At 41.4% G+C, this 12965-nt stretch overlaps 1 protein-coding gene across 1 annotated transcript in view; it reads right to left on the bottom strand.

Moving 5' to 3' along the window:
• Window positions 1–12965, bottom strand: part of SLIT3 (slit guidance ligand 3) — a 798116-nt gene that overhangs the window by 98280 nt on the left and 686871 nt on the right. The window contains exon 27 of the mRNA XM_065410175.1: window positions 8036–8133. Within this exon, the coding sequence (XP_065266247.1) occupies window positions 8036–8133 (98 nt within the window). The remainder of the gene's footprint in view (window positions 1–8035; window positions 8134–12965) is intronic.

Below are 12965 nucleotides of genomic sequence, written 5' to 3'. Positions count from 1 at the left end.
TAGCGGCATTACTAGCGAGTTGGGTGACTCACTACTAGTGAGTTTGGTGATAGATGCCACAGTGACAAGCCTGGACACTATATTCCTATACTCATCTACAGAAAAGGTACAGCACGGGCAGAAGAATTCAACTGTCCTGCACCTCCATTGCCCTGCTTGCTGATGTGCCTCATCCCTGAACTGGAATGAACAACTCTAGGGTGACAGGTTAAGCTCACTCACCAAGGCTAATCAAATTCTTGGTTTCTCTGCATAGCCAACAGGGGTGTCGATTGTTACAACAGTGTTGGTTATGTAGGCACCTGTCCACCAAGAACTGGACTGAGGACACCAACACACATCATCACACGTGAATAGGAAGCTTTTAAATGGCTCTAACTCTTTCACCATTAACAGCCTAGACTGGATTTGAATTAGGGAGGTAGAAGTGAAAGTTTTCATCTCATTACCACCTTGTCGTAGAGTCATCCAAACAACAAATGTTTGTTAATGGATCTTCCAAACAGAGTACTTTAAGTGTTAAGGTATCAGCACTTTTTCAGCTCCTTCAGTACTCATGAAGAATCAACCAGGAAAGAATAATTAAATTAAATGGTGTGATTGTCCACATCCTAAGTATTTATGACTCCCAATACCTGAAGAAGAGCTCTGTGTAAGTTTGAAAGCTAGTCTCTCTTACCAATAGAAGTTGGTCCAATAAAAGGTATTACTTCACCTACCTTGTCTCCCAATACCTTGGTAACATATCCAAACAACAGACCAAATAAACAAGGACAGAAATACTGGGTTTGTAAGGACTTGGACACAGAACTACTGCACTAAATACTTTATTTTCTGAAAATGTAGAGTGTGCCCACTTAAAGGAGTATGGAGGACTAGATGGCAGTGCAAAAAGGGCTCCATTGATCCCTAGAGTCTCCACTTTCAATTTTTAAGACATCTAATTGTTATGGTTGTGAAGAAAACCTTGAAAATGTGACCCAGATGTAAACCAATGCAGAGGGATCTGCCTGAGTTTGCAGAGAGCCTTAAACTCTATGAGGAGCGGAGTGGAGCTGAGGTTATGGGATTCAGTTTAGAATCAGCTGAGCATGATCTCAGGCAGCCTTCAATAGTTTGCATATATGGGGGAAATGGATGGACTGGTCAGGTTGGGAGTTGGCTGGTTCAGAGACTCATCACAGGAAGTGTATGGCCTCATCAATACTCAGGAATAGCCCCTGATTCAGGAATTTATATAGCTGCCCTTTACTTGTAGACAAGGACATTTAGGGGTTTTGTTCCAACTGGGCCTATAAAGCATAATTGCAAAACCACAATGTAAAGCAAATCCTGGCTTGCCTTTGTCTACAGGACAGTGTAGCCCAGTGAACAGAGCACAAAGGGGTTCTGGGTTCTATTCCCAGCTCTGCCACTGGCCTGCTGGGTAACCTTGGGCAAGTCACTTCCCCTCTCTGTGCCGCAACTTCATCTCTAAAATGGGGATAATGATACTGACCATGTTTGTAAAGGGTTTTGAGATTGACAGATTAAAATTTCTAAAGAGCTAAGTATTAATTTATTATTATTATTACTACTACTGCTGCCTGGAGTGGAAAGCACCAGTGCTACCATATCAACTGCTGGCCACTGACTGCTGAATCAAGACTATTTCCAAATGCAGACAAGGCTTGTGTGTGCGTGGTGGTAATGTTTACTGCTCAGGTGGTCAGGCTGGGGAGGGAGTACTTATTATGGAGGTGTGGGTAGGACTGAGGCATATAGACAAGGGTTGGTATTAAGTGGAGGCTCTTCACTGAAGAAACAGGGAGGGTTTGGTAGCTGTTAGCAGAGCCACAGCTCTTCTAGACTGGGTGCATGGATCCACTATGGTGAGTATGACACTGGCTTTCCTTCTCTTCCTCCTCTGCTCTAAGGATTGGCTGCACATGAACACTCCACACATGCCTCAGCACGACCTCAAGGAGTAAACTTGGGTTCCCCTGAAACATGGGCAGCCGAAACATCCACTCCCATGGAAACCCAGGGAATAAAAACTGTGAAGGAAAGTGTAAGAGAGAGAGAGAGAGAGAGAGAGAGAGAGAGAGAGTGTGCACACGCTCTCTCAACCCAGTCACGACAGGAAAGCTTCCAGAAGGGGATTAGCACAAGTGCATAGGTTAGCAGCAGACAGCTACATTCCTTCAGACCTATACTGACCGTTCACAGGTCATGAGAGCTAGAAGGGAGGGGAAACTCTTCAGAGCAAATGACTAAAAACAAATGGCTCCGATCAATTCAATTTAAAACAAAATAAATCAATATGAAATATTTTCTTTATCTGGCTCTACCTCATTAGTACCAATAAAAAATGTCCTCTTTCTGACCCTGCAATGATCCAGGGGATCGCAGGAGGAGATAAGAAAGAGAAGAGCTGGCACAGCACCTTTTGTGGCAAGGGGAGCGGAAGGAGGGTAAAGAAACTGAACAAAGTCGTGCATTTATCATGTCACCCATTTCCATTACAAAACCCCATTTTTCAGGGGTTTATAACTCAGCCTTAAAAATGTGCTTCAGGCTGCAACTTGGCATTCAAGGTCTCATTTGGGAGGAGACATCTTTTTTTCAATGTAAAGGAAAACAACAAAAGGAGATTGTGCTGGTGATTTTTATATTATGAATATTTCACCCTCTTCTTGCCACATCCTGACTGGAACTGTATGTAATTAAACACTGCTATAGTAATGGTCCAGTGCACCAAAGTTTACAACAGGGACATTACAGTACTGAGATTGTTATTGTACAATATTGCAATAGGAGGGTTTGTTTGGCTCTTGTAAAGAATGGAAATGTCACCATAATTAATGAAATCTGGCAACCAGTTACTCTGTTCTAGGGCAAGTCTTTGCTTTATTATTTATGTGTCATTCTTTATTTCAATTTGTGGTCAGTTGTTCCAATTCAGAGATCTGGGTGCAAGCATAGGCTTGAAGTGGTTTCCATCATATACAGGGTTTACAGCTTGTTTCAATGGCGCTCAGCATATATCATGGGTGCAAGTGGAAATTAAATGATAAAACATATAAATTGGAACTCTGGATTGTATGGTGGAAGAGTTGTCAGTTGGGAAGATCTGCACATATTTTCCCAACACAGCCTGGAAGAAAAGTATGAGGTTTTCAGTGTAATCTGAAGGACATCAAATTGGGGTTCCTGCTAAACAATGGTGAAAGTAAGATCTAGCTAGGAATATACAGCATGGCCCAGTGGATAATGCATGGATTAAGACTCAGGAGACCTGAATTCTATTCTTGGCTCTGCTGGGTGACTTTGGGCACATCACCCCAGCATATGCCTCAGTTTACCCATCTGTGGAATGGAGATAAAACAAGGGCCTCTTTTCTAAAGTGCTTTGAGATCCGCTGATGAAAAGTGCTATATAAGAGCTAGTTATTATTATTATTGAAAACTTCCTGGGCTCTAGCCTGCTGTTGATTAAGCTATAGGACTGTTTACCTGAGCACTCAAATGTTACAGTTTCGCATAGGGAGAGGTGGTCTCCTAGATACTGTGACCAAAACCATTAAAAAATTAAAATTCAGCCTGCTCTTCCAGTTCAGTTATTTCATGACACTGCTGTTCTCAAAGACCCTGGCGCTCCTGACTATAATTTCCCTTTTACTGTTCTGCAGTATGCTGGGCACAAGTTAGTTGCTTCCCTCTACCCCAGAAGTTGCTGCCCTTCAGAAGTGCAGTATCTACAGAACTTCTGAAGTGCTTTGGGGTGAAAGAAACAAAAATTCTTAGAAGTTGGCTGTACTCTGAAAAGTGATTATGTAAAATTATCAACATCTTACACAACAGACCGGCTTCTTGTGCATATTTAGACCTAGATATGTTGATCAAGTGATTATGGCTTTTTACTTCTTCTTACACTGTGGTCTATTATTTCTTCTGCATCATCCAAATCTTAACATATGAAGTTCAACGTCCAGGATCGATCCGATTCATCCATGCAACTGAAGGCATAATTTGAAGACAACGGGGTTGCACAGTTGCCACTGAGGGCAGAATATGGCCTACAGAACCTTTATTACGAGGGAAAATGCATGATATGGAAAAAAACCAAATGATTTTCAGATTCCAGGTTGAGTTTTCAGAGCTGGCTATTAGGAATACATAACTTTTTACTTGTAAACTGAGCACATTTATAAGGAGCCATTGAGATGCAATGGAAGAAGGAACTTAACAATGCCATTGTTAGAGTCACTTTTCAGAGCTGAACTGTATTGGCAGCAAACTTAAAATGGTTGGCTGCACTTTGTCCATGATATGATTAATCATTTTTGTATTTGGATAACAAAATAAATACAGAGATGATATATCATGCTTTAAAAAGTCAGCTCTTGTGTAAACAGAGTAAACGATGGCTTTTTGGCAGATGAACTTTGTGCACCTGCATAACAAGTGAATGACTTGATATCCTATAAGAGCTTCATTTATCCTTGACCAATGAGGCATTGACATATGCAGAATTTATCAGCTTCAGGTTTTTACATAGATAAGTGAACTTAGTGTTTGTGGAAGGCATAGGACTAATAGTCCTGGACAATGAAGCTCTCTTTATATACAGAATTGGACAGAGCAACACAAGACTATGTAAGTTTCCCCACACTTCACTGTCAATGATCTGCTGTTCATCGGGGGCTAAATCTGAGTCAGAATGGGTAACTCTGTCTCCATGACCCAGGCGGTCCTTGATTGCAGTCTCAGCGGAGGGACTACAAGATGCTAAATGACACTATTGGCTTTTATGACACAGATGTACCTGACACTACTGCAGCATTTTATGAATCCCACCAAGCAGCTTTCACTGTGTGACCTTTGTCCTAGCCAACCGAGTCGGATTTGAAGCAGCAATTTAGAGGAAGGGAAGGCTTTCTGTTCTATTACCAATCCCTTGAGCTACCCAGTTTCATTTATTTATTTATTTATTTATTTATTTCGAAAGAAAACAAATCCACCATGATAAAAGGCATGAAAATGATTCAGAGTAAAAAAATGTTTAAGAAAAAAATGGTGACAAGAGAATGGATCTGAGAACTCCAGCTGAACCTAAGCCCTTTACCCACTCCATTGTGGCTAGCTATTACAGCAACAAAAATGAGAAGTGAAATCACCTGCTGTTTAGAGCCCCTTGCCCTATCTATGCATAGCCGAAGAGGGGTGTGTGCGAGGATACAGTCTCAGCCTTAACTGTGAATTTCCTGCCTTAGGCTGGCTTATGTCACCACCTTACCATTATTTAAAGGGTAATTTCGCTTGTCTGTGACTACAGAAACTTGAGAGTTAAACCACTTGGCATTTTATAGGGAGGAAAGCTTTGGCTTAAGTTTCCTTTTACAAGAGTAAAGATTTGACAAGCTTGGCAGCTGAGTATGTATATTAATATATTCCTCCAGGGAAGAAAATCTATAGAAGATATAATTTCTTTCACAGGCCACACAACTAAAAACTCTAAGGGGGCCTCTCATTAAAACATTTTTTTGACATTCACTTCCTCACAGAATACAACCTCAGAGGATATTTTCTCATTTTGATGCACACAAATGTATGCATGTAGCTCCAGTGGATGCCAACAGGAGTAGCACATCCACTGGAGAAAGAAGATTTCCCTCCAGACAATCATTGCTCAAAATGTTTCCTCATCTTTCTCCTCTATCTCTCCGCCACTCCCAAATCTATCAGCGCAGATCCTTTTAGATAATGCCTTATACTTCTATAGTACATCTCCTCTAGCAGGATGGGAGCCCAAGGTACTTGTAATACGGTGGCCATCATCTGAGCACCTCCTCATGGCCAAAGGTTGCTCTGCGACAACCTGCCTCTGTTTTCCCCATTTTCACTGGACACCAAAGATCCACCTCATTTTCCTCTTGTACCAGGGGCTGATCTAAGTTCCTGCCTTCCCCCAGCATATGGGACACAGGAAGGCTTCTCCACAGCTAAACAAGCACTCATTGCCATGCCCCGTCTCCTTTAAATAGGTTTATTTGTCCAAATATAAGCCCATAACAGACAAAACAGTTCCTCAGCTAACCCTTTTTCCGAGGGTATCACGGCCTCTCCTCCAAGGGTCTCTGGTAATCATGCTTTTTGCAGCTTCCCAGTCCCAGCCAGCTTTCCTTCTCAGCCATCTCCCTTCGCACAGACAGATCTCATTCAGCCAGCTCTGCTCCCAGCCAGTTCTATTCCCCTTTGGGAACACTGGCCACAGGGCTATCTCCCTGACCATCTGGCCACTTGTTCCAGGACCTACCACTGGAGTAAGCTCCCTCAGTGGTTTCCTCTCCCCAGGCAATGCCAGTCCCAAACACTCCTCCTCTTCCTGCTGTCTGACAGGGCTTTATAACCCCTGGTTTAGCACGGCCCCCTTTAATTGGCTCAGTTGGGCCCACCTGCTCTGACTTGGGAGCAGTGGGCCTGGTCTACTCACAGGGACTAGCTACTCAGTGACAGTGTTTTAGACTGAATATATAAAAGGGAACTGATGGAAAGCAGAGGTGTGTGGGGGACAGACATTCCTTTTCATGGAGGATTTTGAGATTTCAAAATTTGATTTCATTCCAAATCAGAGCAAAACCAGAAAACTTCAGAATTGTCCGTGAAGAATTATTTAAAAAAAAATGGTTATGGGTCATTTAAAACATTAACTTTTGGAAAAACTAATGTTTCAATTTTGACTTGTTACCATTTTTGCATTATAATAAATATATAATATGATAAAAAATAGAATTCAAGATGGAATGTCATTTCACAATGAGAAATTGAGACATTTCATTATGAAAATGTCAAAACAGGATGTTTGGACACCGTTGGGACCTTTTTTGCATTTTTTTTCTAAACAAAATTCTGGCAAAATTGACTCGATTTCACAAAGCATTTCTATTTTGACAGAACTGCATGTTCCAGTGGAATACTGTTCCATCAAAATTTTCTCTGATCAGCTCTAAAAGAAAGCCTGACTCATGGAAAATGTATTTGATGATGTACTACACAGTATAATCCTCAGTTGGCTGAGGGTGGCCTAGGCAACCTAAACAGCATTTTCCCCATCTGTGACCCTTACAATTCTGTGTCTCACTTCAGCCACCATTGATATGCTGCATATGGGAAAAGACAAAGCAGTTATTCCTGCAACAGGAATACCACATAAGCCTTTTGTCCTGTATGCAATTGGAACTACAGTACGGGGAAGTTTTGAGTAAAAGATAGCATAAACGCTTTAGTAGCAATTTTTTCATGATCGTAGCAACTAATTTCCAAAAAGCTTTCTAGCATCTTTAATGCAGGTAAGTGGCCAGAGCCCCAGTGTTATGTTTCAGCTGAAAAACAACCCCTCTGTGCAGTGCAAAGTCCCTTAGACACACAGGACAACTGGAGAAACACTACCTCAGAGGCAAGAGTAACTTTTTCTAAATCACCATCATCAGCACTTCATGCAACTTCCCGGGTTCCCCTTGGAAGTCTCCTATCTGAACAAGGTCTAGGCTGCACTCTGTTCACATAGGGAAATTGAAGCCCAAGATGTTAAGTTATAGAGGTTGTTCTCTTATGGGCACAAACATAAACTGACATAACCTCTCAGTTGTTCGATTGTTTCTTTAAAGCCTATTTGACTATGAGATTCTTCAGCATGAAAACATTTTGCATCTGGCTGTCAAGCAACAGATGCTCATTTTACAAATTAAAAAAGGGTGTGTGTGTGTTTGAAATGCCCCAAGGAAAATTAGTCTCTGGATAACACAAAGCAGATCAGGGGAATGCTCAAAACAGCTTTTAGAGAGAGTCCCATTACGAGAAAATAAGGAGGCCTGTTTTAGAGGAAACGATATGTCACCAATGAAACCAAATTAATTTCATGTCTGGCAAGGAGAATTATTTGTCATGTATGGCAGTTTCAGTAAAGAAGCCATTAGACTTCATTAGTGAAAAATAGACAAATGTAAGGTAAATTCATCTCATCTTGCTTTAAATGCAATTCGCTCTCCACTACCTGAATCCGTCTTTATTTGCCTCAGTGAGATGGCAGGTCCCTCCATTCTGGCATGGATTCTGAATGCAGGCATTAATGGGCATATTGCAGTCTCGACCCTATTGGGAAAAGTTCAAGAAAAATTCAGTTAGTAACACACAGAGCAGCTGGACTAATCTATCTTGTGTATTGGGCTTTGTTTTCATTTTTCCATTTGCATTGACACAAAGGATGTAGTCTTCAGAGCAATCACATCACCTAGCATTCTTTACTGAATGACAGACATTGCCTAAACCAGGCTTTTGGGAAGGCAAGGCTACAATAATGGCTAGTATTGGTGAGTGTATCGGGCTACTGTTTGGTTTTGAAGTCTCTGGCTAGTTATTTTTTCACCTGTTGGTTTGGAGAAAGCTGTTGGTTTTAATTTTATAGAATATACTTTATTCTTTAATATTAATTACACATTAAAATGAGCAAATAATTCCGATGAGAGGTACACCCAGAGCAGTGCAGAATCAGTATGCACTCAGCAGCACTTACAAGTACTCAGTCAAGTGTTACGGCAGCACACAGAACTCAATACTAAGGATGGCCAACGCTTGAAGGTAAAAGCTTATGTTTTCTGCTAGGAGGCCAAGCTGAAATTCCTCTACAAAATACAGTGAAATCTATTCAAAATAGCATCCTTACTAAGCAGACTTGTGTTTTTAAGAGAACATCCACAAATATCTCCAAGTGCATCAACTACTATAATTCTGCCCCATCATTACTAGAAGACTACCTGTGTTAAGCAACTGATTTTTGTTGGTCCTTTGAGTGGCTGTTAAAGCAGGTTCCACTGGACTTGTAACCTGCTGGCTAAAGCTGAATTTGCTATGGAGTTGATATCTACATCACAGTGACTGGTCCTTTCCTTTGAGTTATTTCAGAACAGATTATAAGTTTAGGAAGTCTCTGGTCTGCCAAAGTCTGTGCAATCACAGGAAACTGAAGGGATCTGCTCAGTAGTTTTAGGAGATGATCCCTTAGCAGTGTCTCTCTCTCTATTTGATTTGCATCACCAAGTAATCCATTCAGTCAATTCTGCCAATAAATAACCACACTCTAAGATAAGAAAAATATCTCAAATTAAACTAAAAGGTTATTGAAGTAACATTTTTCATTTAAAATCATGGTTCACATCCTGTGTTACTATAATAATATTTTTGTGACTAATCTGTAATAGTCTTTATAAGGCTGAAGCAGTTCCTTGAGTTAACAGGGGCAGAAGAAGTGGCTGCATGCAACATTGGAGAACCTAGCTTTCACTTTAAAGTGTTCAGTGGCAGGTTTGATGATTTGCCTTCGGCTGGATTCAGGTTTGGTTAACTTCTTGCAGACCCGTCTGCACTCAGAACAAGATGTATATATAGATATGCTGTCCCCAACTCCCTCTCTTAATTGTTACATCTTGCAGTGCTCAGTCAAAACATAGGCCCCAATCCTGCAACTGGGCCCCAGACAGGTGCAAGGGTCCACATCCATGAATCCAACTGCAGGATCAGGGCTGGAAAGGAAGCTTATCAGGGCTGTTTCAATGGCAGCTGAAGTGCCTATCATGCTATAAATACTATGTAAATACCAACAATCCAAAACCCTTGCAGGCTTGCTACCCTGGGATTGATGCAGTCTCATCAGTTTCAACTAGCCAGGAATTTTAGAAAACAACCAGTAGTCATGAGGAGCTATAGAGAAATTGTTGAATATGGTTGATAGCTGCTTTTCCCTCACATTGTTCATGATGTATATTCCATCTAGGTGCTTATATGCTCCCCACCTCAGTTACCATAGATCTGAATCCCGCAAATGTTAATGATCAACATAGTGTGAGGTAGGGAAATATTCCCATTTTACTGATGGGAGAAACCAAGGCAGAGAGAGACTAAGCACCTTGCCAAGGTCACACAGAAGTCTGTGACAGAAATGGGAGTTGAAACCACAGTTCCGGACTGCAAATCCATTGGTTTAGCCACAAACCCCAGCATTAGGCAGAGGGGAGGGCTTGCGTTTGTTGTGCTTGTTTGTTCTCTCTCCAGGCCGAAAGGAGAAAGGGAGAACATCCATCAGGATGCTCCGATTCTGAAGGTCAGGGAAGCAGAAGACACAGGTCCAGAAAGCAGGAGCCAGACCTGATCAAATACTGGAATGACTGGGGACTAGCAGAGCCCACTCATTCTTCTTAATTTGGGGAGTGGGCTTTGCTGGGGCTTTGCTCAGGAACTGGCACAGGTACCTTCTGCTTCACCGATACCCAAGCCTCTGCCAAACACTTGGCATTCTCCATTTGAATCATTCACTGTAAAAGGTCTTGGGGAAGAGGGGAGGATGCTGAAAGCGAAGAGGAAAGCTCATGCAGCTTTTGTTTTGGCACTGTGTGTTCCACAGCACTTACAGGATGCCAGCCACATCTAATACACTGCCACCCGCTGCAGTGTTGCCTCTGCTTTGTCCATCTGTATTGCAAACCCTACATGCTCGACATGTCATCCTAGTGAAGCTGGGATGATGCCATGCTTAATATTTCTCAAGTGCTCAGCACAAATGCTTTCCCATATCCCTGGTAAATGGAGTATTTTGCAGATGATTCAGTACTGTAGGTATCCTTTCAACTTCACAGATACTCTGTGTTCTCTTGGCATCGAAGTCTGAAACCCTCTGTGAGCTAACTAAGCATAGCAACACGCAAAACAAAAAGCCCAGCATTTATTTTTCCAAAAGTTCTACACACGCTCTCGCAACAGCTTTTCAAACACCATGTGTAAACAATATACATATTACCTTTCATGCAACTATGCATGTTTCCTTGGAAGTTACTGGTGACTATTACCAAAGATCTGTGTTAAAATGAAAGCACACCCTTCAAAAGCATTTTCTAACCCCTCGTATCTGCACATGAAATCCTGATGATTCAGAGCCCAGTTTTCACTTCTTCACTACATAAGCCTGTGTTATTGGGTTTTCAGGGCTTCAGTGGCCTCAGGCACCCTGGAAATTGAACAATGTTTTCAGCTGAATCAGACTTTTAATTATAACACTAATTTGCTGTGTGACACTAGGTAAAGAGGACCCTCTGCCTCAGTTTACCCATTTCCAAAAAGTGGGATAACACAACTTGCCTCTCTCTCTCTGATCTCATGAGTGTCAGCTGTCTGTTCATCACTCTGAGTTCTTTAGATAGAAGGTGCTATGCAAGTGAAGTATTTTATCGTACACAAAAATGTGGAAAACAAAGAGTAAGCAGAGACTATTTAAAATATCAGTATTGAGTAAGCTACAGCTAATCAGGCCACTTCACTTCTGAATGAGAGAGACCATGCAGGGGTCTAATGTGCTTTAACTTCACAGCTTGAGTTAATGCATCTTGACTTTCCTGAGTGTTCCTATATAGACGAGCCCAGACATGCTGAAAACATCTTTCAAATAAAGATTGCAAGTCTCTGGTCCCAATTTACAACAATACTGGCATATTTGTAAAGGATTAATTTCTTTAAATGTCAAGCACCAATCCTCAACTCAGTTCATTTACTCTTGAACTGAAGACAACTCTTTGACCTACATACCCTGAAAATTAATTGTCTGTTCTCAAAAAGGGAAAACATTGAACATTTGGTCCAAGACTAAGGGTGTGTGAATTAAGCTGGAACTGGAAAAGGAGGTGCAAGCTTTGCTTCCAAAGATCTGGCCCGTAGCCAAAAACAACATGATTGTCTCAGTGATTCATGTTGCTAGATTGGAGGGTCTCCTTTTGACTGTAACTCTTATTTTTAGGGATTTGTAACTCTACTCTAAACATTTTGTTGTAGTCTGATGGTAAAGCAAAAGCATCAGCCTAGAGACATTTTCTGATGAGTTTTGCAAAACAACACCTGCCCACCCCAAAAAAATCTGCTTGGCCACTCCCATAGAAGAGGGAAGGAACAACATGGATTTTGACATAAAGTTCCTACAAATGGCAAGGCAGAGTGCATACACATCAGGACCACATTTGGATTTCACATGTACCCCTGTAAATCTGGAGTAAATCAACCGGCTCCAACTTTAGTAGAGTTGCTCCAAATGAACATTCCTGTGAAAAAGCAGAATCTGGCCCACAGAAAACATAAGTTCTTCTTTTAGTCCCAGCACTAATTTAAATAAACGGTACTGAACAGTGCTGTACATACAGGCTGTAGATCACAAGAATTGTATCAGATTTTGGACTCAATTACTGGCCCGTACTTATTACATTTTCCAGGATCAAATACATCATAACTGCAAAAAGCCAAGAAGAATTGGCATCAACCAACGGAGAGTTGGGCAAATGGGGCAAAGAGAGGTTATGTGAATACATGTTTGATGAAAAAACACATTTGCTTTGATAATATTTTGACCATTTAAATTGGTTTGCTGTCATAATGTGGAAAGTGAATATTTGTTTGTGCAATGGTTTGTGACATACAAGTTCACCAAGCCATCTGATATTTTGGGTTTTTGTCCACCTACTTCTAAAAGGGTCAGCCAGTCACAGAGAATCCTATTAGTTCATCATACCCCAGAAAGAGGGCTTCATCCTGCACTACTGAAATCACTGTGTTTGACCAATAACTTCAATGGGCGCAGCACCGAGCTCATAATGAAGAGACAAAGTTAAAGCAACTACTTCATGGACAACCCGTAGGCTGAAAAATGTTTGCATTAAGTGTCTGAACAATTAGAAATAACAGACAAAACCAGTCTGCTTTTGCACACAATACATGCACAAAAAGAAAGCCAAAATTTGTCAAATCACTGTTTGTAAATTATTTCTCCAGCTCTACCATAAATAATAATACCACCTAACACTTTTGCATCAGTAGATGTCAAAGCACTTTACATTATCATTATCAGGGCTGCCCAGAGGGGGGGGGCAAGTGGGGCAATTTGCCCTGGGCCC

The sequence above is a fragment of the Emys orbicularis genome, chromosome 8 (assembly GCF_028017835.1).
Source record: "Emys orbicularis isolate rEmyOrb1 chromosome 8, rEmyOrb1.hap1, whole genome shotgun sequence".
In the NCBI taxonomy this organism is placed as follows: domain Eukaryota; kingdom Metazoa; phylum Chordata; order Testudines; family Emydidae; genus Emys; species Emys orbicularis.
This window is presented reverse-complemented; position numbering and strand designations above follow the sequence as displayed.